This window comes from Macaca thibetana, chromosome 20, assembly GCF_024542745.1.
Source record: "Macaca thibetana thibetana isolate TM-01 chromosome 20, ASM2454274v1, whole genome shotgun sequence".
Taxonomy (NCBI): Eukaryota; Metazoa; Chordata; class Mammalia; order Primates; family Cercopithecidae; genus Macaca; species Macaca thibetana.
Window position 1 is genome coordinate 71,467,293 of NC_065597.1, and position 26,046 is coordinate 71,493,338.

Here is a 26,046-nt window from a genome sequence, read left to right on the forward strand (position 1 = left end):
GCAGTTCAGTTCGTGTCACTGTCACATGTTGAAAGGTGTGGAAAGCAGCTCCTCTGGTGCCTTTTAATAATGAGAAGCAGGCCTGGAGAGGTTAGGTGACATGGCCTGAGGACACAGCCTACTCCTAGGCAAGCACTTTTCTGGTTCTGAATCTGGGTCCTCTCCTGTCTCTTGGAACCCAAGTGGGGTTGAGGGAAGGTCTTCCATTTTGCCACCACCAGCATCAATACATCCGTTCATCCATCCTTCCATCCACCTGTCTGTCCACCAATCCATCCATCCACCCATCCATCATCTACCCATCATCCATCTACTCATCTACTCACCCATTCATCCCATCCACTCATCTATCCATTCATCCACCCATCATCCATTTACTCATCCACCCACCCACACATCCATCCTTCCATCCATCAGTCTACCCATCCATCCATCTCTCCATTCATCTATCCATCCACCCATTCTTCTTTCCACCCATCTGTCCATCCATCCATCTACCTATCCATCCATCCATCCATCCATCCATCCATCCATCCATCCATCCACCCATCCATCCATCCATCCATCCATCCATCCATCCATCCATCCATCCATCCATCCATTCATCCATCCATTCATCCATTCATCCACTCACCCTTCCATCCATCCACCCATGTATCCATGCATCTACCCATCCATTCATCATCCATCCACCTACCCATCCATCCACCCATCCATTCATCCATCCATCAACCCACCCACCCATCCACCCATATTGGGGGAAACCCCACCCCTGATATTCAATGTGGGTTCTTTTCTATTTCCCTAAACGTCAGCTGGTCTGAGAAATAAAGGGAAAGAGTACAAAAGAGAGAAATTTTAAAGCTGGGTGTCTGGGGGAGACATCACATGTCGGCAGTTTCCATGATGCTCCCTGAGCTGTAAAACCAGCAAGTTTTTATTAGCGATTTTCAAAAGGGGAGGAGTGTACGAATAGGGTGTGGGTCACAGAGATCACATGCTTCACAAGGTAATAAAATATCACAAAGCAAATGGAGGCAGGGCGAGATCACAGGACCACAGGATGGGGTGAAATTAAAATTACTAATGAAGTTTCAGGCACACTTTGTCATTGATGACATCAGGAGACAGGGTTTGAGAGCAGACAACCTGTCTGATCAAAATTTATTAGGCGGGAATTTCCTTGTCCTAATAAGCCTGGGAGCACTACAGGAGACCAAGGCTTATTTCATCCCTTTGCTTTCAACCATGAAAGACAGCCGCCCCCAAAGGGGCCATTTCAGGGGCCTAACCTCAGGGGCCATTCTCTTTCTCAGGGATGTTCCATGCTGAGAAAAAGAATTCAGCGATATTTCTCCTATTTGCTTTTGAAAGAAGAGAAATATGGCTGTGTTCCACCCGGCTCACCGGCAGTCAGAGTTTAAGGTTATCTCCCTTGTTCCCTGAACATTGCTGTTATCCTGTTCTTTTTTCAAGGTGCCCAGATTTCATATGGTTCAAACGCACAGGCTCTACAAACAATTTATGCAGTTAACGCAATCATCACAGGGTCCTGAGGCGGCATACATCCTCCTCAGCTTATGAAGATGATGGGATTAAGAGATTAAAGTAAAGACAGGCATAGGAAATCACAAGGGTATTGATTGGGGAAGTGATAAATGTCCATGAAATCTTCACAGTTTGTGTTCAGAGATTGCAGTAAAGACAGGCGTAAGAAATTATAAAAGTATTAATTTGGGGAACTAATAAATCTTCATGAAATCTTCACAATTTATGTTCTTCTGCCACGGCTTCAGCCGGTCCCTCCGTTCAGGGTCCCTGACTTCCCACAACACACCCATCTGTCTGTCCATCCATTCATCTATCCACTTTTCCATTCATTCACCATCCATCCTTCCTTTTATCCATCCTTCCATTCATCAATCCACCCATTTATCTGTCCATCCATTTGTCCGTTCATCCATCCATCCATCCATCCATCAGTCCATTCTTCCATCTATTCATCCATCCATCCACCCACTCATCCTCCCACACACCTATTCATCCACCCATCCATCCATCTAGTCATCCATCCACCCATCCATTCATCCTTCCATCCATTCATCCATTCATCCATCCTTCCATTCATCTTTCCATCCATCCTTCCATTCATCCACCCATCCATCCATCCATTCTTCCATCCATCCATTCACCCATCCATCCACCCATCCATTTATCTATTATGCATCCATCCACCCACTCATCCATCCTTCCATTCATCTGTTCATCCATATTTCCTTTCATTCATCCTCCCATTCCTTCATCCACGTGTTAACCCATCCATCATCCTTCCATTCACCCTTCCTTCCATCCATCCATCCATCCACCCATTTATTCATCCATTCATGTATTTATCCATCCATCTGTCCATTCACCCATTCATCTGCCCATCCATCCATCCTTCCATATATCTGTCCATCCATCTGTCCCTCCATTCATCCATCCATCCACCCACCCATCCATCCATCCATCCATATATCTGTCCATCCATCTGTCCCTCCATTCATCCATCCATCTACCCACCCATCCATCCATCCATCCATCCATCCATCCATCCATCCATACTTCCACCCACCCACCTACCCATTCATCCATCTATCTATCCTTCCATCCATCCTTCCATTCATCCATCCACCCATCCATCCACCCATCCATCCATTCATCCATCCACCCATCCATCCATTCATCTGTTTATCCATCCATCCTTCCATTCATCCACCCATCCATCCATTCATCCATCCACCCATCCATCCATTCATCTGTTTATCCATCCATCCTTCCATTCATCCACCCATCCATCCATTCATCTGTTCATCCATCCATCCCTCCATTCATTCATCCATCCAGCTGTCCATTCATCCATTCATCCATCCATCCAATGGCTGCCCTAGGTGCTGGGGCTACAAAATCCCTGACAGACAGGAAACTGAGTAAGTTATGTAGATTATTAGAAGGTGGTAGATGCAATGGAGAAAAACCAGGGATGGAAGATGGGGAAGACCGACTAGGAGACAATATTCAATAATTCAGTACGTGGCCAGGGAAGGCCTTATGGAGCTGGTGACATTGGAGCAGACTTAGAAGAGGAAGGAGTGAGTCAGACGGTTGTCTGGGAAGCATGAACAGTCTCAGCAGAAAGCAAAGCAAGCACAGGGGGCAGGAGGGGCCCTGAAGAGCAAATCCAGGGTGGTTGGACACAGTGGATGATGGGGAACATGGGACAGATGGGGTCACAGGCGAAGCAGGGCTAGAGGGCGCGGGCCTCTGAGTCACCATAGGATGTTGGCCTCTTCTTTGCATGAAGTGGGAGCCATTGGAGGGAGTGCGTGGAGTTGGGGTCTCCTGTTGCTCTGCTGCTGTGTGGGAAACACACAGAGGATGAGGGACAGAAGCAGGCAGCTCGGGAAGGGGTGACGTCAACAATCCAGCTGGGAGATGACAGTGGCTGGGCCAGAGAGCCAGCGGGGGCAGGGTGTTAAGAAATAGTTGGATTGAGGGTATATATTGAAGGTAAATGACAGGTTTAATTAAGGTTTTGGAGAAAGAAAAGAATCAGACACATTATTATTATTATTATTATTGTTGTTGTTGTTGTTATTATTACTTTGAGACAGGGTCTCACTTTGTCACCCAGGCTGGAGTGCAGTGGTACAATCAGGGCTCACTGAAGCCTCAACCTTCCAGGCTCAGGCGATCCTCCCACCTCAGCCTCCTGAGTAGCTGGCACTACGGGTGCACACTACCACACCCAGTTCATTTTTTGTATTTTTGGTAGAGATGAGGTCTCCCTATGTTGCCCAGGCTGATCTTGAACTCCTGGCCTCAAGAGATCCTCTCACCTCAGCCTCACCGAGTGCTGGGATTACAGGGTGAGCCACCACACCCGGCTCTTTATTATTTTTGAAAACAGGTTTACTGAGATACAATTCATACGTCATGTAATTTTCTCATTTGAAGCGTACAATTCAGTCATTTTTAATATATTCACAGATACATGCAGGCATAAACACCGTCAATTTTAGAACATTTTTTATCACCTCGAAAAGAAACTCTGGGGCCTTTAGCACTCGCTCCCCAGTTCTCTTCCACCATCCATTCCTCCCTGCTCCCCCAGCAACCACCAATCTGCTTTCTGTCTCTATGGATTTGCCTATTCTGGACTTTCATATAAATGGAATCACACAATATGTGGTCTTTTGTGTCCAACTTCTTTCACTTACCACCATGTCTTCCAGGTTCAGCCATGTTGTAGCAGGTGGCAGGCTCCACTCCTTTCCATGGCTGGGAAATATTCCATTGTGTGGATAGACCACGTTCTGTTTATCCATTGATCTACTGATGGATAGTTGGGCTGTTTCCACTTTTCAGCTGTTGTGAATCACACTGCTCATAAACATCAGTGTACAGGTTTTTGTGTGGATATACATTTTGGGGACACTTTATTTATTTATTTATTATTTTTTTTTGAGACAGAATCTTGCTCTGTTGCCCAGGCGAGAGTGCAGTGAGTGCAGTGGCGCAATCTCGGCTCACTACAACTTCCGTCTCGTGGGCTCAAGCCATCCTCCCACCTCAGCCTCCTGAATAGCTGGGACCACAAGTGTGAGCCATTACACTAATTTTTTTTTTTTTTTTTTGAGACGGAGTCTTGCTCTGTCGCCCAGGCTGGAGTGCAGTGGCTGGATCTCAGCTCACTGCAAGCTCTGCCTCCCAGGTTTACGCCGTTCTCCTGCCTCAGCCTCCCGAGTAGCTGGGACTACAGGCGCCCGCCACCTTGCCCGGCTAGTTTTTTTTTTGTATTTTTTAGTAGAGACGGGGTTTCACCGGGTTAGCCAGGATGGTCTCGATCTCCTGACCTCGTGATCCACCCGTCTCGGCCTCCCAAAGTGCTGGGATTACAGGCTTGAGCCACCGCGCCCGGCCCACTAATTTTTTTTAATTTAAAAAATTTTTTATAGAGATGAGGTTTCATCCTGTTGCCCAGGTTGGTCTCGAACTCCTGAGCTCAAGCAATCCTCCCGTCTCAGCCTCCCAAAGTCCTGGGATTATAGGCATGAACCACCATGCCCGGCCTTACTTTATCTTAATATTAGAAATATCTTGTACATTCTAGTACTCTCCAGCTTTCAGAATTCCTCCCACTGTGTGACAGTACATAGGCAGTCCATCAATAGTAGTGGAATGAAGGCCCTGCAAGCCTGAGGGGTGGGCAGGGTGGGTGTTTTTCTCTTCTGTTTTATTACTAATGAAACATGCCCAGAAATGTTTCAATACTTGCTTGAGGTCCCACTGCTGATTAGGGGAGAACACTTGGGCTCCTAATGCTGATTTTCCACTCCTCTCTCTCTCCCTCCTCCTCTCCTCTCCTTCCTCCAAGGCCTGGGGTCCAGGGCTGTTCCATCGCTGTGCTCCTTGGGCAGCTCTTCCTGGCCACCAGAGTTCCAACCATGGTAGTTGCTGTGAGGGCCCCCGACCACCAGCTAATCCTCTCTCTGCATTCTCCTCCCAGGAATATCATCTGGCCGGGAGCAGGGCCAGCTATGCCCCCACCCATGATGGGCCTGGGGCTGATGGGCATCAGCATTTGTTGGCCACCTGTGGCCGTGGAAATGGATCATAGCTAGGAAGCGGTTCCCAGGGGCAGGACTGGTGCAGCCTCATACAGGCAGTTTCCTCCACCCTTTGTAACCTGTAGGTCTCTGAGTAGATGGGCTTAGATTGTCTCCCATAATCAAGGTCCAAGGATGGTGGTTCTCTCTTGTGTGTGAGAATCTTCTAGGAACTTATTTAAAAGGCAGATTCCTTGCTGGATATGGTGGCTCATCTTTCTATAATCTCAGCCCTATGGGAGGCCCAGGTGGGAGGATCACTTGAGCCCAGCCTGGATAACAGAGTAAGATCCTGTCTTTACAAAAAACATTTAAAAACATAGCCAGATATGATGGCATGCACCTGTAGTTCCACTACTCGGGAGGTTGAGGTGGGAGAATCATTTGAGCCTTGGAATTTGAGGCTGCAGTGAGCCATGATTGCCACCACTGCACTCCAGCTTGAGTGACAAAGCAAGATTCTGTCTCTTAAAGAAAAAAAAGGTGGATTCCTGAGGCCCCCTACCCACTCTGAGTTTGTTGCAGAGGCCTGAGAATAGGCCCCCCTTTTTTTTTTTTGAGACAGAGTCTTGCTCTGTCACCCAGGCTGGAGTGCAGTGGCACAATCTCAGCTCACTGCAAGCTCCGCCTCCTGGGTTCATGCCATTCTCCTGCCTCAGCCTCCCGAGTAGCTGGGATTACAGGTGTGCAGCACCATGCCTGGCTAGTTTTTTTTTGTATTTTTAGTAGAGATGGGGTTTTACCATGTTGGCCAGGCTGGTCTTGAACTCCTGACCTCAAGTGATCTGCCCGCCTCAGCCTCCCAGAGTGCTGAGATTACAGGCAGGAGCCACCGCACTCAGCCTAATTTTTGTATTTTAAGTAGAGACGGGGTTTCATCATGTTGGCCAGGCTGGTCTCAAACTCCAGACCTCAGGTGATCCATCTGCCTCAGCTTCCCAAAGTGCTGGGATTACAGGCGTGAGCCACCGCCCAGGATTGTACTTTTAACCAAGAACTCATAGAACAAATCCGCCAGGGACTGTACTTTTAACCAAGCTCCTCTGTGGTCCTTTTGCAAACAGCCCCCAAGCCATACCTTGAGAAGTGCTGGCCAGGAGCAAGGCTCATTACTGTCAGGTGCTCTCAGTGCAGCCAGCAGGTACTTACGGTGGGGGGATATCTGCCAGGCCCCAGCTGGACACCTGCAACCATCCTGGGGACAAGCCACAGGCTCCAGCCTCCAGAAGCTGCTCATCTATGGAGGGACACAGGTTAAAAGAAAAAAAAAAAAAAGGGCCGGGTGCAGTGGCTCACGCCTATAATCTCAGCACTTTGGGAGGCCGAGGTGGGTGGATCACCTGAGGTCAGGAGTCCAAGACCAGCCTGGGCAACATGGCAAAACCCCGTCTCTACCAAAAATACAAATATTAGCTGAGCATGGTGGTGCACACCTGTAGTCCCAGCTACTCAGGAGGCTGAGACAGGAGAATCACTTGAACCCAGGAGGTGGAGGTTGCAGTGAGCTGAGATCGTGCCACTGCACTCTATCCTGGGTTACAAGAGTGAGACCCTGTTTTTTATAAAAAGCCGTCACATAGGGTGATGTCACATAGGTGACAGGTGCTGCAGGGACACAGAGCAGAGGAGGGGTCGGGAAGGCCTCCCAAGGGATGGGCCTCAGAGCTGAGATCTGAAATGTGAGCCGGGATTAGTGAGGGGCCAGGCCGGGGGAAGGGGGTGGCAGCGGGTTAGGCAGGTGGTGGTGTGGGCTATTGAGAGACCTGTTATGGGTTGGAATGCATCCCCCAGAAGGATGTGTTGAAGTCCTAACCCCAGAACCTCAGAATGTGACCTTATTTGGAAGTAGGGTGGTTGCAGATGTAGTTAGTTAAGATGAGGTCATGCTGGAGTGGGGCTGGCGGTAAATCCAATATGCAGGTGTCCTTATGGGAAGAGAAAAGACACAGACACACAGAGAAGGCTTTCTGTCGATGGAGGCAGAGACTGGAGTGACGCAGCCACAAGCCAAGAGTTGCTGGCAAACACCAGAAGCTAGAGAGGCAACGAAGGAGTCTCTCCTGGGGGTTTCAGAGGAGGTGGCCCTCTTGGCACCTTGATTTGAGACTTCTGGCCTTCAGGACTGTGAGTGAACACATTTCCATTGTTTTACGACACTGAGTTTGTAGTGCTTTGTCACAGCAGCCCCGTAGAACAAATACAAAACCACATTCAGGCGTCAGTACAGGGATCTGGGCCTTTTTTGGCTAGGGCTGAGCAGGACCTTTTGGGCAGGCCGGCGCACTGAGCTCCTCAGACATGGGCTGGAGGTGGCCACGTGTGGCTGTCAGTGTTGACCAGGGAGGGTCAGCCCGGGGACAGCGAGTGTGGAATGTACACTTGCTCTAGCCCTGCCATGGCTTCAACCTTCCTGTCTTCAGGGGAGTCCCGTGGGAACTAGGGAGTAGGCAGCCAGGCCTGCTGTGTCGCCATGAGGCTGCTGAGGGAAAAGAAAAGAATGGAATAGGCCAGGCACTGTGGCTGTAATTCCAGCATTTTGGGAGGCTGAGGCAGGCAGATCATGAGGTCAAGAGATCGAGACCACCCTGGCTAACGTGGTGAAACCTGTCTCTACTAAAAGTACAAAAAATTAGCTGGGCATGGTGGCACGCACCTGTAGTCCCAGCTACTCGGGAGGCTGAGGCAGGAGAATCGCTTAAACCCAGGAGGTGGACGTTGCAGTGAGCCGAGATCGCACCACTGCACTCCAGCCTGGGTGACAGAGTGAGAGTCTGTCTCAAAAAAAAAAAAAAAAAAAAAAAAGCTCTCCTCTGGGCACCAGCTTGACACTACTGTGGCCTCCCTGACACAGCCCTCAGAGACTCACCAAGGGGCTGTCCTTTGTAGGAACAATAGGGGGACAGATGAGCAAGCCAGGGGCCCCAGCTCCCAGGGGCAGGGCAGGATGTGGGCATGCAAAGCTTAGAAATGTCAGGGAGAAGGGCAAATTGTATTTGTCTGGGCCCCCCATGAGAAGACGGCGGCCTCAGGGTCAGGAGACCTTGTCTTTAGTTCTAGCGTGGTCCCAGCGCACTTGGTGACTTCTGCAAACTCCTTTTTCCTCTCTGGCCATTGGTTTCCTCATCTGTGAAAAGAAAGAGTTGGGGGCCGGGCGCGGTGGCTCAAGCCTGTAATCCCAGCACTTTGGGAGGCCGAGACGGGCGGATCACGAGGTCAGGAAATCGAGACCATCCTGGCTAACCCGGTGAAACCCCGTCTCTACTAAAAAATACAAAAAAAACTAGCCGGGCGAGGTGGCGGCACCTGTAGTCCCAGCTACTCGGGAGGCTGAGGCAGGAGAATGGCGTGAACCCGGGAGGCAGAGCTTGCAGTGAGCAGAGATCGCGCCACCGCACTCCAGCCTGGGCGACAGAGCGAGACGCCCTCTCAAAAAAAAAAAAAAAAAAAAAAAGAAAGAGTTGGGTTAAAGAGTTGGACTAGTTACTTTCTAAGTTTCTTTCTAGTTCTAGAGCCTTGAATGCAAAAATAACCATAAGGATAAATAAGATGAGACCTGGGGCCATGAATGCCAGGACCCCGCGGTGGGGCCCATCTGTCATGGATTCGGTGACACCCTCTGGGAAAGAAAGTGGAAAAATCTGGCCTTTTGATGTCTAGGCAGCAGTTTTTCCAGAAGGGTCTGTGAGCCGGGGAACACGGGGCAGGACATTTGTGTATTCTTGCTGCCCCAGCTCTGCCGGAGGCCTGGCCTTCCTCCTCAATCAACTCCTTGTAGACTTGGGAACCTCTGGCTTCTCTGGTCTCCCTGGCAGTTGTAGGAGAGACGGCTGAGGACACCTCCCTGGGTGAGCAGGTCGGGGGCTGTGTGCCCCATTGTCTGGCACTCTGGGTGTGGCATTTCCTCTCACCTGCTGTGCTAATGGGGACAGAGCTGCCGGTGACAGAGGAGCAGGGCCCCGAGTGGTCCAGCGGGCCGGTGTGCGAGGCTCTTGAAAGCCATGGAGACATCAGCTGTGATTTCACTTGTGCGGGAGAAGCAAAGCGCTGCTGTACTGGAGGCCAGAACTGCTCCTGCCCCATCTCTGCACCTCAGCCCTGGCTGCGTTCTCCCGGCCCGAGTGGTTTCTGAAGGGCTGATTGTCTCACTCCCAGTGCTCCCTTCCCTGGAGGATGAGGAGGCCACACAGCACTGCTAATGACCTCCCTCCGACTGTGTTGCTATCTCAGAGAGCTTTGAAGAGCCCTTACCAGCCCTCTGCCTTCAGAAAGGGCCTCCCTCCCATTCTCAGAAAGACGTGGCCCTTAGAATGGGTGTTTAAACTTCCTGAGTGCGCATTTGCGTTGGGGGTGAAGTGCGGGGTCACCTCACTTCAGTGAGTGAACAGAAGAGATGGGACGTGGTGGGGAGAGGGGAGGCCACATGTGGCCTCAGATGTTGCTCGTGAATCAGGGCTGACTGAGGCTGGAGTCAGGGACTGCAGTGGTTAACTTTGGGATCAGCAGAACGAGTTCCTGGCCCCTGGGAGTGTTGACAGCTCTGCCTGCTCCGTTCCCAGACCAGCCAGAACTTCACCAAGAGCGCAGGGCTCACCCCCGAGGCACCCTGCAGCTCCCGGCCTAAGCTGCCTCTGGCTGGCAGCCAGGGAGGAGGAGTCCCAGGCAGAAGGACGGCTCTGGGTCCCCTGACTGAGCCCCCAGACCCGGAGGGCTAAAGGAACAGTGTGAAGGGCCAGCTGGCTCGGCTCTTGTCTGAAGCTGGCTCTGCTTTGGCTCACTCAGCAAATTTGGGATTTGGCCTGGTGTCTTTGCTCTTCTAGGAAAGAATGATGTTCCTAGCTGACATTTGTTGAAATGCTTTTGAGCACCACCTGATGTCTAAAACACTCTGACGGGGCTGGCAAAGCAGGTATTGTTATCTGCGTTTTATGGGTGAATAAATGGAGGCTCGCTTGAGCCCAGAAGTTTGAGACCAACCTGGGCAACATAGTGAGACCTTGTCTTTACAAAAAATAAAACAATTAGCCAGGCGTGTTGGCGCGTGCCTCTGGTCCCAGCTACTCTGGAGGCTGAAGTATGACAAGCATGACAAGTAGGAAGGCTGCAGTGAGCCTTCATCGCACTGCAGCACTCCAGTCCGGGTGACAGAGCAAGACCCTGTTTCTAAGGGACAGGGTCTGTAAAAAAAGAAAAAGAGTAAGGGGCAGAACCCAGCTCTCCTGACTTCCAGGTGCATTCAGAGAGACCAGCCACTGTCCAGGAGGCCAGAGCCTCAGCCCCAGGAAGAAAGAAAAGATATAGCTGGGGGCCTGGCTCAGGCTAGGGAAGGTGTCACACCCACTTCCCAAGCGCCCACATTTCTCAAGAAGATTTCCTCCAGCTTCCCTGGATTGGGGATGGGGTGGGCCTGGATTCCTTGACCCCTTCACCTGCCAAGCTGGAGATGGCTCTGGCCTTCACCCAGGATAGCTGTTAGACTGAGACCTGGGGGAGCCAGGCTCCATTGGCTTCCAGTGAGTCTTTTCCTGTCTGGGGCCCAAAAGTTAGACCAGCACCTCCTCCCCACAGATCCCAGGGAGATTCGATTTCTTCGGACTGGGAGGTGGGGGGAAACCAGCCACCTGCCTCGGTCTGTCTCAGAACCCAGCCGGCATCCCTTTCTCCTTCCTTTCCCTTTCCTCCCCAGCTAGGCCCCTCTGAAGGGAGGCAGCAGGCCCAAGGCCTCCTGCAAGGATTTCTGTTCACTGCAGGCACGGATGATCTCTGGAAAAATTGAGTGCTCTGTAGAGCATCCCTGCTAGTAATTGACTCACACTGAGGGGTTAGGATATCATGTTTTGTTCTTTCTGAGGTATTTGTCTTTCAAAAGTGAATAGTGGCCAGGCATCGTGGCTCATGCCTATAATCCCAGCACTTTGGGAGGTTGAGGCGGGTGGATCACTTGAGTCCGGAGTTTGAGACCAGCCTGGCAAACATGGTGAAACCCCATCTCTACAAAAAATACAAAAATTAGCCGAGTGTGGTTGCATGCACTTGTGGTCCCAGCTACTCAGGAGGCTGAGGCAGGAGAATTGCTTGAATCTGGGAGGCGGATGTTGCAGTGAGCCGAGATTGCACCACTGTACTCCAGCCTGAGCGACAGAGATGCTGTCTCAAAAAATAAATAAATACATAAAATAAAAATAAAATAAAAGTCAATAGTCATGTATACTCATGACTCCTCCAGGCATCAGTGACAAGCATGTATATATATGATGGTTGTGGGATTTCTGGTAATTTCTTCCTACCTCCCAAACCAAGAATTTCCAGGCATTGGAGGTAGAGTGGGGAGTGAAGTTATTCTGTCAATTCTCAGGACTCTATGGACTAAAAACAATTGTGTTGAAGTCTTAATCCTTTTTTTTTTTTTTTTTTTTTTTTTTTTTTTTTTTGAGACAGGGTCTCGCTCTGTTGCCTAGGCTGGAGTGTAGTGGTGTGGTCAAAGCTCATTGCAACTTCAAACTCCTAGGCTCAAGGGCTCCGTCAACCACAGCCTCGCCAGTAGTTGGGACCGCAGGCACACGCCACCATGCCGAGCTAATTTTAAAATTTTTTGTAAAGATCAGGTCTTGCTTTGTTACCCAGGCTGATTTCAAACTCCTGGGCTCTAGGGATCCTCTCACCTCAGTCTCCCAAAGTGCTGGGATTACAGGCGTGAGCCACGGTTCTCGGAGCCACTGCGCCCAGCCTAGAACAATTCTTTTTAAAGAGTGGAAGAGGGTGGGCTAAGAAATCACTGCCCTAGGGTAGACTTAGACATTGGTTGGCCCACTGCTGGGAGAGCGTCCATAGAGAGCTGAGTTCTAGAAGTAGACTGCTGCCAGCTACCTTAACTAGCACCGTGGCCTTGGGACAAGCACTTATCAGGGTTTTAGGGTTTTGTTCATGAGTGAAATCATACCAGTTAGTCTACGAGAAGATCTCTCTGGACTCCCAAATCCCAAGGTTCTTTCCGATTGCTGCCTTGGTCATTGTGCCCTGTCATACTTTTGTCGTTGTATCCTATTCCCTGGATGACTCATTTTAAGGGCTAGAGTCCAGCCAGGGACAAGCTGTCCCAGTGGGATTAGCCTTGACTTTAGGAGCATGGCCAGGAAAGCCAAAGAAACCTTCCAAGAATGGCTGCCTCAGCCCCTGCACTCTGGTCACCCGTGTTGGGAGAAGAGGGAAAGGCTGAAAGAATGGCGGAAGAGGACCTCAGGGGTCCTGGGAGGATGCAGACAAGCCTTCCTCCAGCCAGAATTTCTCTTCTTGGGTCCTTATGGGTGACGGCCTTCTGCAAAGTTGTCCTAAGACTTCATCTAAGAGTGGAAGAGGCTGGGTGTGGTGGCTAATGCCTGTAATCCCAGCACTTTGGGAGACCGAGGTGGGTGGATCACCTGAGGTCAAGAGTTCAAGACCAGCCTGGCCAACATGGTGAAACTGCGTCTCTACTAAAAATACAAAAATTAGCTGGGAGTGATGGCGGGCATCTGTAATCCCAGCTACTCGGGAGGCTGAGGCAGGAGAATTGCTTGAACCCAGGAGGCAGAGGTTGCAGCGAGCCAAGATCGCACCACTGCACTCCACCCTGAGCAACAGAGTGAGACTTTGTCTCAAAAAAAAAAAAAGGTGGAAGAGCAAGAGGTCCTGAGCAGTGAATGTTTACCCAGTAGGATAAAGTCAAGGAAAGACAGGACACCGGAAGAGGCTGCTGGCCCACGTTTGCCCAGTCCACGAGTGTTCAGAGACAAGATGTAGAACAAGGAAGGGGGCAGGCTGCCTGTTCTGCGGTGTGAATTCTGTTTTCTGAATCGCTCCCTGCTACAATGAGATACAGCCAATGAGAGCCAAAACGTGGGGTAGGGAGTGGATGGGGGCAAGACATGGGGCTCATGTATATGCCATAGCTGGTGCTCCTCACCCTCTGGGACAGATGAACCAGACAGAGATTTGGAGAGTGATTCCTGCCTCCCCCACCCCCCGCCCCGCCTCCGTGGGGATTTTATTACTAATGACTCATTTGCATAACTGTGTATGAGTAATGGCCAGAGGTATTTTACTTACGCATGACTTTGGACTTGCTAGCTCTGGTTCAAATGGATGAGAAGTCATGTGGAAGAATAACTTTGGCAGGTACTTGTTAGAAACATGTGCTAAGGAGACTTGGATGGGCTGGAATAGAATCAACATTTGATTCCACGAAGGCACTGAATATATTCAACATCCAGAGGTGGGCTCAAAACAGGTCCTGACCTCTATTCTCTCCATCTCTAGTTTCAACTTCAAGACAGAGCTTCCTGGCCCTTGGTACTAACGATATTTAGTGCAGAGGGTCTGAAATGCTGGTGTTCTGTAGAATCCCCTTGTGAAACACACAGATACACGTTGACCCAGCCCCAGAAGCTGGGTATCTGGGCTTGAACAGCTCAGCAGGTCATGGTCACTCCCAGGGAGCTTTGCTCCGTCTCTTGGCCTGAGTTCCAGCCCATCCCTGGAATGAGTTGTGAGGCAAACAACCTGACTTCCGTGTGTCTGTTTCCTCATTTCAAGAGAGGTTAACAACCCTTGCTTTTTCTGCCTCAGAGGGCTGCTAGGAGCATCAGAGAAGAATAAGCACAGGAAACTACCTTGGAAAGATGGAGTCCTACGTGAGGGAAGGAGATGACCCAGCTCAGAGCCTGGCATGTGTGGACTGGCAAAGTGAAAATATGCTGTAAGGGTGGCTCACACCTGTAATCCCAGCACTTTGGAAGGCTCAGGTGGGAGGATCACTTGAGGCCAGGAGTTCGAGACCAGCCTGGGCAACATAGTGAGACCTCATCTCTACAAAAATGAAAAAAATCAGCTAGATGTGGTGGCACACGCCTGGAGTTCCAGCTATTTGGGGGGCTGAGGTGGGAGGATCCCTTGAGCCCAGGAGGTGGAGGCTGCAGTGAACTCTCATTGTGCCACTGAACTCCAGCCTGGGCGACAGCAAGACCTGTCAAAAAAAAAAAAAAAAAAAAAAAAGATGCTGTAAGCCGGATGTCTTGGGATGTTGGAGAAAATAATGGATAGGAGGCTCTAGACAGATACTAATATTCTGAGGGAAGAAGCAAGGAGAGTAAAGGAGCAGGACTTGCCAGTCTCCCTCCAATATTTCCCTGTAGACACTGGGGCACACAAATTCAGCGAGAGCAGGAAGTACAAAGCAGGTGGCTGTCTCTGCTGTTTGATCTTTCCTCACCCCATGAGTCACTTTTATGGAACCCTAGCACTTCATGGTGAAGTTCACCTCATGGTGAACTCCGTGGGGGCAGAAAGAACTCCAGACTAAGGGTCATAGACTTGGGCTCTGTCCCACCCCTGCCCCGATCTTGGGCGAGTCTCTGAAGGTCTTTGGCCAGAGCTTCCTCCTTTACAGTTGGACTCACGAGGGCCCTTGGCAACTTCACAGTCCTCTGAGTTCATGTAAAAGTGCTTTGGAATGAGACAGAGCTGTAGAAACAAAATCAGGGCGTTTGGTTGGTGGTGGAGAGAGGAGAGAGGGACTGAGCCTGGGGCTCTGTGAGGCTGTAGGGCTGGTGGGAGCTGCTGGAAAGCTGGCCCCCTGAGAAAGGCTGGTGGCAGAGGGGCTGGTGGGAGAAGCAGGATTGGTGTGTGTCGTGCTTGGCCTGGGTGTGAGTGGGGCTGGGGCCTTCCCATGGTCTCTGGGCAGAGTTGGGGCCTGCTATTCCTGTGCCCTGACGTCAGTCCTGGGCCTGGCCTGGCCGGAGCCAGGGCGGCTACCCTGGCAGGAGCACATACAGTGCGGCACTTCATGTCCCGGGATAGACCAAGACTCATCTTACTGGGGATTCACCTCTCCAGGGTGTCCTGGGTCCTCTGCGGCTTCCCTGCCCCAGGGCTAATAGGGTGCTTCGGCAAGAGGCGAGGGAGGCAGAAAAGACACCAGCCTTGATTTCCCAGGATTGAAGTGAGATGTCCTGGGATGGAAGTGAGTGTAATCAGAGGCTCCCACACCTCTGTCTGCGCCTTCAAGAGGAGAACCAGGTCCAGTGGCACAGCTGCTTCCTGGGGACTGAGCTCTGGGGCCTAATGGGACAGCTTGTTTCATTGAGAGACTTTCTGTTGAAGCAGTTATTTTTAGCCTGGGAAGAAAGGTCATAGTGTAAGAAGCCATTATCCTCAGTCCTTTTTACTCCAAATTGTTTAGCTGAAGTTCAGGGGAAGCTCGGCCCTAAGTTGTGAAAACCAGGGAAGAGCTTGAATATAAATGTGCATACATGCATGCACATGCCTCGCTTCCTGCCCAGGGCCCAGGAGTGGAAACCCACAGCAGTGTGAAGGTCATGGTCATGGTGAACCCCCAAAGTCTGGAGTCTTCATCCCCCTTGGGACTGTGTGGCCCTCTCACCTTTACCAGGGAAAAGGGCTTTTGAGACTGTCAGAAATGTTATAGGACATCAGACCTAGAGTTCATTCAGCTCAGTATCATTATCACCACTATCATCCTCATCGTCATCATCATGATCATCACCATCGTCATCATCATCGTCATCATCACTATCATCATCATCACCATCATCATCACAACTTCATCATCAGCATGGTCATTACCATCATCATCATCATCACCATCATCACCATCACGATCCTCATCATCATCATCATCACCATCATCATCACCATCACGATCCTCATCATCATCGTCACCACCATCATCATCACGATCCTCTTCATTAGCATGGTCATCACCATCATTGAAGGGCAACAGGAGCCCATGGAAAGGGCTGGATTCCCAGAGGAGAAGCCTTAACCACTGCTGTTCCAAAGGCAAACGCCAGGTCCTAGGAGACCCACCCCAACGTGGGAGCCCACAATGGGGATCCTCAGTGGGGTGGGCCTGCGAGTGGGGAGGGCCTGGGAACTGAAACCTGGGGGTCAAGATTATTTGATTTGGTAGTTGCAGTGGTTTGCAACTTTGTGTGTTATCTAAGAACTTTTTTTTAAAATTTAATCTTGATGCTGGTGCTATACCCTGGATTATTTAAATCAAAACCGCAGAGAAAGGGAAGTATGGGACCAAAAAGCAGGTGATTTCAACATGCAGCCAATGCTGAGAATCGCTGGCTGAGGGGTAGTTTGTGAGGTGGTGTAGCTCAGCACTTCTCAGACTATAATGTGCACAGGACTCGCCTGGCCATTTTGTTAAAATGCAAATTCTGATTCAATGGGTCCGGGCTGGAGCTTAAAAGTCTGCATCTCTAACAGGCTCCCAGGGGATACTGTGGCTCTGAAGTCACATGGCCCAAGCCAATTATTAGCTGTGTGACATTCAACAAGGGCCTCAATGTCTCTGGTTCCAGTCTTCTCGTCTGTAAAAATAGGGATATGAGACTGGGTGTGGTGGCTCACGCCTGTAATCCCAGCACTTTGAGAGGCTGAGGTGGGTGGATCCCTTGAGGTCAGGAGTTCAAGACCAGCCTGGCCAACATAGTGAAACCCCGTCTCTACTAAAAATACAAAAATTAACCTGGCATGCGCCTGTAATCCCAGCGACTTGGGAGGCTGAGGCAGGAGAATCGCTTGAACCCAGGAGGTGGAGGTTACAGTGAACCGAGATCGTGTCACTGCACTCCAGCCTGGGTGACAGAGTGAGACCTTGTCTCAAAAAAAAAAAAAGGAATATGAGTAATACTCATTTTACCAAAACAAGTAAGATTAAGAAAATTCAGTATGATGAGGATACTGTTTTATATATAAAGTGCTTAAGCATTGTCTGGCAGGCTGTATCTCAGATATGTACATACAGATGTACGTCATGTACACTATACGTGTCCTGCTGCTCAAAGGACAGTCAGTCTCCTCTGATTAAACCAAGTTCCCAGCATAGATTTTTCTGCAGGGGTGGAAGGCAGAGAGCTAGAGATGTAGGTGAAGGAGTCAGGACTTACAGGTATGTAGGTGGTGACGAAAGATTAAAATGAGCAACACTCAGCTCCCTGTCCTGTCCCCCACAGAGAGACCAGGAATTCTTATCAGTACCCAAATCTAACTGCGGACCTCTTCCAGCACTTTCTGTGGGTCAGGCAGGGTCCCAGGCCCTGGGAACACAGAATTAAATTGGATTCCTGTAAATCAGGAGCCAGGACCAGTACGGAGCATGAGCCTTGAGAGAAGGCGTGTGCAGGCAGGAGCAGAGGTGCCGGCAGGAAGGGCTTCCCTGTGCCCCGCTAAGCACAGCATGGCATGGAAGCCTGGACAGGCGCTGGGCAGTTCTGGGCTCTGGTCACCCATTAGCTGCCTAGTAGTGACGTATCTGGGGCAGGGCAAAGATCTCTGGACTTTCACTAATTCAGCTCTAAAATCTTTCTGACAGTCATAAAGCAGGTTAAAGGGCCGTGCATATGAAAGTGCTGGGGGAAAAGTTGTATATTTCAATCCACGGGGCTCCTCTGTAGTAAAAGGCACCAAGCTTCACATCTTTCTGAGTTTGACAGCAGGCTGGCTGTCTATGGGAACTAATGAGAAAATATTTGCTTCTGATCCCTGGAGGCCGCCCCAGCTTTTGGGGAACAAGGGTGGGCACCCTGAGGGAGAAGGGGTACCCCAAGAAGTGACTTTTCTTTGTGGGAAGGAGAGATGGGAGTAGCAAGTGGTGGCCTGAGAGAGGGGGGTTGTCTGCATCCAGCAGATAGGTGGGGTGCTCTTCCTCAGAGAGGGGCCTTGAGAGTCCAGGGAGAACAGAGACCGCCTCAGCTGCCCCGAGGCATGAGCCTGTGGTCCCCTCATCTCCATGAACCTGCAATGTCCCCCATAAACAGACCCTAGCCTGGGGACGGGGTAGAGGGGTGGGCCTAATGGGCCCCATTTTCTTTTCTTTTTTCTTTTTTTGAGATGGAGTCTTGCTGTGTTGCACAGTCTGGAGTGCAGTGGCGTGATCTCGGCTCACTGCAGCCTCCACCTCCCGGGTTCAAGTGATTCTCCAACCTCAGCCTCCTGAGTAGCTGGGATAACAGGTGTGTGTCACCACACCTGGTTACTTTTTTTGTATTTTTAGTAGAGATGGGGTTTCACCATATTGGCCAGGCTGGTCTCAAACTCCCAATCTCAGGTGATCTGCCTATCTCAAGCTCCCAAAGTGCTGGGATTACAGGCATGAGCCACCACACTTGGCCTTTTCTGACCCCATTTTCCGAACATATTAAACTTGATCCTTGACAGAGGTCTCTGGCACAGACAAGGCCCCTACTCTTCTCTCTTCCTGAGCCCTCCACTCTCTGGGTTAAGCTGCAGTCCCGTACAAGGGGATCCCCTTGGAAGGGGTTGGCCAGAGCCTTCGGGAAGCCAGGCCCGGCCTGTTTTGGATATCTCCTCCTCAGGCCATGTGCCCTCTAATCTAAGGTAGGGAGGCCAGCAAATGCCTGCCCTTACTGGGACAGGGTTAGATGTGTGACTTAATAAGGTTGAGAGCCACAAGTAATCCCCTAAGCACTGTGCCCTGTAACCTAAGATTATCCCGCCTGCAAACACCTGTTTTCACTCCTTTGCTGAGAGCAGTATTAAAAGCCTGCTGGTTAATGATGGTAGGAACTGCCACGAGCTGGGATGCACAGGCATTTGTCCCATCTTGGAAGCATCTCCAAGGTTGAGCCCGGCTGCACATGCCCATGAGCAAGGATGAGGAAGGACTGGAAGGGCTCATCCAAGTTTCCCTCCCTATACAGTCATCAGGACCAAGCCGGGAAGGTTGAAGGTCAGGGCCAGGGTCGCGGGGGTTCTCGGGTTAGCACAGCTGCTCACTTCTTAGTGATGGACAGTGGGTCAGTCCTTTAACTCCCTGATCCACAGTTTCCACATCTTGGGAGGGAGGCAGGATAACACCTATTCCGCTCTCTACGTACGAGGTAGTCCTGAAGACCTAGGTTGATAGGCGTAACACTGCACACCAGGCCAACACCACATCCCGGAAGACGGGAGCTGGGTTGATGTAGACTCTTTTGAGAAACACAGCCAGTGCCAACCCTGTGAAACTGACCAATCATGTTCTAATCATTTAGAACTGCAAGTCTCCGCGTCGGGTGGCACAGAGGATGTTGGCAATTTGTTGGAGAATCATTTCTCTGCTGGAGACGCAAGTCTAGAGGAGAAAGAAAGGGCGCTTTATGCAGACACAGCCCCTCAAGACAAGAAACTGCTCCTTCACTGCCCAGATGGCAGGGAGGCCGAGAGCCCCGAGAAGACCCCCGTGTCTGCCCCCGGCCCGGGCTCCGATCCTGAAGCCAGCCTTTCCAATGCCTCAGCCACAGAGTCACCTCCACCTGGGGAAAAGGACAACAGGGACTCTGCGGGGCCTGGGGAGGAAAAGAATGGCCCACCAGTGGCAAGCGCCCTCCCTTCAGGAGGGGCCGAGGGGCCTGTGGAAGAGGAGTGGCCAGAGCCCAGTTCTGGAGAGGGAATAGCAGAGGAGGAGACTGGGCTTGGGCTCCCCACGGAGGGAGCTGCCAGTGGAGAGGCAGGAGAACAGGCTGGGGGCCATGAACTCCCTGAGGAAGTCCAGGAGGTCCCAGGGGACAGCCCGGTGCAGGAAGCAGTGGCAGGGACAGCAGAGCCGGAGGCAGAGGGGGCCTCTCCTCACTCAGAGGGTGATGGGTTCCACTCACTGAACACAGAGGCCGAGGGCAGCCCTGGGCCTGGCCAGGAGCCTGCAGTGCCAGAGGAAGCCCCTGATGTCGCGACTATTGTGCGAGAGTCGGAGCCGGATATTGACACAGAAGCCAGTGAGGGCACCGAGGACCAGGGGGAGCCCGGCCCAGCTGCAGAGGCCAGTGCAGAGCCTGGGGGCGCCCAGAGCGCCAAGGCAGGGGACACTGAGGAGAACCAGGCCCCAGAGATGACCGAGGAGGACGCAGATGAGGCCTCCTCTGAAGAGGAAAGTGGCGATGGAGGTGAAAGCGAGGAAGAAGGAGGAGTTCCCTCTGAAGAGGAGTCTGAAGAGGACAGTGGCGATGGGGCTAGCTCAGAAGAAGCAGAGGGCACCTCCGAGGAGGCCACGCAGACCCAGGAGGCCGAGGAGCCCCAGGAAGCCAGGGAACCCCAGGAAGGCAGGGATCTCCAGGAAGCCGAGGAGCCCCAGGAAGGTGGAGCGCCACAGGAAAGCGGGGAGCCCCAGGAAGCCAGTGAGCCCCAGGAAGGTGGAGCGCCACAGGAAGCGGGGAGCCCCAGGAAGGTGGGGATCCCCAGGAAGCCAGGGAACCCCAGGAAGGCAGGGATCTCCAGGAAGCCGAGGAGCCCCAGGAAGGTGGAGCGCCACAGGAAAGCGGGGAGCCCCAGGAAGCCGGGGAGCCCCACGAAGGCGGAGATCTCCAGGAAGCTGGGGAGCCCCAGGAAGGCGGGGAGCTTCAGGAAGCCACAGGAACCACAAGCCACAGGGACAGAGGGGCCCAGCCTGGCTCGGAGGAATTGAATGCGGAGTCCGTGGGCAGTGAGACCCTGGACATGAAGGCAGAGGAGCCTGAGGAGGGACATCAGGGGAGGGAGAGTCCCATCATTGCTGCCCAGGGTAGGAATTAATTCCCTAATAGCAACCCCGTCCCTTGGGCAGCTGCATTCTCCCTGGAAGTCTTGTGTGCAGGGGACAGGCAGGGACAGAAGAAGGTGGCAGAGGGTGGCAGGCCCTTTTCAGGGTCCCGGCCCAGGGAGGTGCCTTCAGGCTGTGCATTGGCTGCTGGCCTCCAGTTTGAAAGGGGCAGTGAGAGGGGTCAGAGGGGCCCCCAGAACCTCCCTTTAGGGTCCCTGATGCGCCGTAGCCCATGCCATTGCCTCAACCTAAAGGAGCAGGGAGCTAATGGCATGATCGGTGCCCTGTGATTGGCGGGTGGAGGGACGTGCAGGGAGTGGATGGGGGTGGGTTGGGAACTTCCCTGATGATTCCCTTAGTGGGCTAGGACTGGGGTCTCCCCTTGAAGACTAGGCTGTAGGAAGCATTGCAGAACCAGGACCGAGGGGTCAGGATCATGAGATGAGAACTCAGGCTGTGACCACCATTGTCTCTCAAATGCCCACCTAAAGCCGCCAAGGCTGCCCTCAAAAGTCTGGGGGCCAGGAGCAGAGGGGGAAGGACAGGGCCGAAGCTCTCGGGCAGTGTGAGAATTGCAGCCGATGCGAGGGTCAGTCAGGCACCTTCATGGCTGCATCTGCTTAGTGCATGGACTTAGACCAGGAGTGGGGTTTCAGGGTAGAGGTCAAGGTCAAGTCTTCACTCTCCAAGATGGCTTCCCCACAGGCTTTGTTGCAGAATTCATTTACATCCTTTTTTCTTTTTCTTTTTTTTTTTGACAGGGTCTTGCTCTGTCACCCAGGCTGGGGTGCAGTCGTGCAACCATAGCTCACTGCAGCTTCTAACTCCTGGGCTCAAGTGCTCAAGCGATCCTCCCACCTCAGCCTCCTGAGTAGCTGGGACTACAGACATGTACTATCACGCTTGGCATTTTTTTTTTTTTTTTTTTTTGAGACAGAGTCTCGCTCTATCGCCCAGGCTGTAGTATAGTGGCACGATCTCAACTCACTGCAAGCTCTGCCTCCCGGGTTCACGCCATTCTCCTGCCTCAGCCTCCCGAGTAGCTGGGCATGCCACCATGCCCAGCTAATTTTTTTTGTATTTTTAGTAGAGACGGGGTTTCACCGTATTAGCCAGGATAGTCTCGATCTGACCTCATGATCCGCCCACCTTGGCCTCCCAAAGTGCTGGGATTACAGGCTTGAGCCACCACTCCCAGTCAATTTATATACTATCTACATACTATTTATATACTACCTGTCAGGAATTGTACTACATAAGGGCGGGTGTGTGCTGTGGTCAGTCAGCTCCCTATTCTGGGTCTGGGGTTGGGGCTGCCTGGGACTGGTTTAAAGAGTCACTGTCATGAGATGCTGCAAGAGGCACATGGACTCTTTTTTGGTTCTCACCCCTAGTGGAGCTGGCCTCCTTCTGCCCCATAAGGCCCGAGTCCACCCCTCTTCTACTCGCCTAAAATCCTCTGTGCAGGCAGCCTGGGAAGAAGCGGCTGTGATATCATAGGCTCAGGAACGGGAGCCTCCCTCTCCCTGGGAGCCTGCAGCAGGCACCCACATCACTTGATCTCTGGGTGAGAAGCAACAGTTGCTCCCCTCAACACACACACACACACACACACACACACACAGATCCACAGACACACGGACACACAGATACACAGATACAGACAACAGAGAGACACAGACAGAAATATACACACGGATACAGAGATACACACACACAGAGGCACACACATGGATACAGAGACTCACAGAGACAGACACAGATCCACAGACACACACACAGATACAGACAACAGACAGACACAGACACAGAAATATACACACAGATACAGAGATACAGACACACAGCGACACAGAAACACAGAGACACACACACACGTAGATACACACAGACTCACACAGATACAGAGATACAGAAACACACAGACACACAGAAACAGACCCACATATGCAACACAGACATGCACAGGCATACACAGACACAGAGACACACAGACACAACACACACACACACACACACACACACACACCCTTCAGTGGCCCTCCCAGCCGTCCTTCCCACACGGCCAGTGTGATCCTGATGAAATGCTCATGTGGCCTCGGCGGCTGCCTGCCTGGAGCCCCTCACTGGCTCCCATTGCGCTTGGGATGAGACCTAAAGCCCTGTGGAAGGTCCTGCCCGGTCAGGCCTCAGCAGCTCCCCAGCACTTAGGCCTCCCTGACTGCAGCCGGACTCCCCTTCTCCTGCTTCTTGCTAAACAAGGCTCGTCTGGGGCTTTCGCAGAACGCTTCTCTCCACCCTTCACCTAACTCCCTCCCTGAGCAGAGACCTGGGGAGGCTTTCTGTGACCCTGCTGCTGAGACCACTGGTGCAGGCACACCCTGAGCCCCACTTAGCTTTCAGAATGTTTCCTTCTGTGGCCACCTCATCATCTGTAATGATTACATTTTATTATTATTATTTTTATTATTTTTGAGACAGGGTCTCCCTCTTTTGCCCAGGCTGGAGTTCAAGCCAAAAGGCATTCTCCTACCCACCCCCAAAGCCTCCAGAGATGTTTGATGTTTTAATTTTTTGAGACAGGGTCTTGTTCTGTGACCTAGGCTGGAGTGCCATGGGGTGATCATGGCTCACTGCAGCCTTGACCTCCTTAGTTGAGAGAATCCTCCTGTCTCAGCTTCCTGAGCTGAGACTATGGGTGTGTACCACTGCCTGGAAAATTTTTTTGGTAGAGATGGGGTCTTGCTGTGTTGCCCAGGCTGGTCTCAAACTTTTGGGCTCAAGTGATCCTTCCATCTCGGCCTCCTAAAGTGCTGGGATTACAGGTGTAAGCCACTGCACTCGGCCCCAACGTTACTTTAAAGACTATCATCTCTGACTCCGCTGGACTAAGAGCAACTGCCTAAGGGCAGGAGTTGTGCCTGTTTTGGGCACCACTGCATTCCCAGCATGATGCTCAGTGCCTGGCATGGCGAAGGTGTTCAATGCATATTTGTTGAATATATGAAATAAATAGATAAGAAGGTTTCTGCAGGTTGAGATGTGGACCAGCTTCCCGAATGTGAATACATTGCACATGGAGCTTCATAGAGTTTGGATGATTAAATTCCTTCCTAAAGGCAGAACTCAGTCCAGTGTAACTTGGCAAGACCCCGCTGAGCCCCTGCTTGAGGTCCAGCCTTCGTCTGCCTCGCCGGGGCACAGAGCTCAGCTGGCTGTTCGCTTGGCCCTCACCTGGCTGTCTGCTTCTCTCCACAGAAGATACGGAGGATGCAAATGAAGAAGCCCCACTGAGGGACCGCTCCCACATCGAGAAGACCCTCATGCTGAATGAGGACAAGCCATCTGATGACTACTCTGGTAACCAGGGGAGGGAGATGTGCCCAGGGCTGGGACAGCCCAGCCCGCCAGGGCCCAGGCGGACTCCTGGAGGCTCCTGAGAGCCAGGGCACGCTGGGGCTGTATCTTGGAGGCCGGAGGGGACATTGGGGAAGAGGAGAGCCCTGAATGTGGGAGGCTTCATGGAGGAGGCTCTGTGAGCGGGGTCCAAGCCTCGGGGTTTCAGGTGGGCACAGAGGAGGAAGGGCCGTCCGAGCAGACGGCCCAGTGTGGGCGAATCCAGTGTGGCCCCATGCTGTGCGGGGAGGATGCTTAACACACACCCATCTCCTTTGCTGTGATTTTTAGTTTATAAAGCCATGTCATGTGTGGTATTTCATTTTATCTTTGAAACCCAAGGACTGCAGCAGGGCTTGTCTCTTCTTAATCAATGAACCACCTAAATGGAGCTCAGGCTGGCAGCGATTTGCTCCTGCACACATCTAGGGGGTGGCGGATCGAGGGGTAGAGTCTCGCTAGCCTGACTCGCCACCCCATGGGCCTTCCTATTGGTGCCTCCCTCCTACTGTGGGCTCCCAGCAGGGAGCTTCCTCTTAGAAAGAGGCCACCTGGATTATCTGACCCACCCCCGGGAGTGTCTGGAAGTACAGTGACAGGCCAAGGCCAGGGCCAGGGTGCCGTTCTGCAGGCCTGCTGGATGCTGGGCCTCCTCGCCTTCTAAGCCTCAGGGAGCACACACACAGGTGGGCGACAGAGATGGAATTCTCATCCACTAAAGAAAGGGCTTGCAGTGAGGCTGCAGACCGAGACAAGGTTTCAGACACCTATTGAGGTGAGGAAGGAGGAGAGAGGTTTTAAAAAAAAACGTCGGCGTAGTGGCTTATGTCTGTAATTCCAGCACTTTGGGAGGCTGAGGTGGGTGGATCGCTTGAGCCCAGGAGTTAGAGCCTGCAGTGATCTATGACTGCACCACTGCACTCCAGCCTGGGCGACAGAGCAAGATCCTGTCTCTAAAAAAATAAATAAATAGGCCAGCCGGGCGCGGTGGCTCAAGCCTGTAATCACAGCACTTTGGGAGGCCGAGACGGGCGGATCACAAGGTCAGGAGATCAAGACCATCCTGGCTAACACGGTGAAACCCCATCTCTACTAAAAAATACAAAAAACTAGCCAGGCGAGGTGGCGGGCACCTGTAGTCCCAGCTACTCGGGAGGCTGAGGCAGGAGAATGGTGTAAACCCGGGAGGCGGAGCTTGCAGTGAGCTGAGATCCGGCCACTGCGCTCCAGCCCGGACGACAGAGCGAGACTCCGTCTCAAAAAAATAAATTTAAATAAATAAATAAATAAATAAATAAAATAAAATAAAATAATCAAACAGCTCAGGAGGCTTTGGGGGTGGGTGGGAGGTTTCTGTGGGTTGAGATGTGGGCCAGCTCCCCAAACGCAAATACATTGCACAGTCGCTGGGCTGCAAACAGC

At 51.9% G+C, this 26,046-nt stretch overlaps 1 protein-coding gene across 3 annotated transcripts in view; it reads left to right on the forward strand.

Moving 5' to 3' along the window:
- SRL (sarcalumenin) overlaps positions 1–26,046 on the forward strand; it is a 55,355-nt gene that overhangs the window by 16,046 nt on the left and 13,263 nt on the right. For 2 of the 3 annotated variants that reach the window (XM_050774243.1, XM_050774244.1), the window contains one exon: positions 24,487–24,588. In XM_050774243.1, coding sequence (XP_050630200.1) covers positions 24,552–24,588 — 37 coding nt within the window. In that variant the 5' untranslated portion in view covers positions 24,487–24,551. Of the gene's footprint in view, positions 1–19,708; positions 20,843–20,895; positions 21,211–24,486; positions 24,589–26,046 lie in introns of all 3 variants that reach the window. The other variant, XM_050774242.1, reaches the window with a different exon arrangement.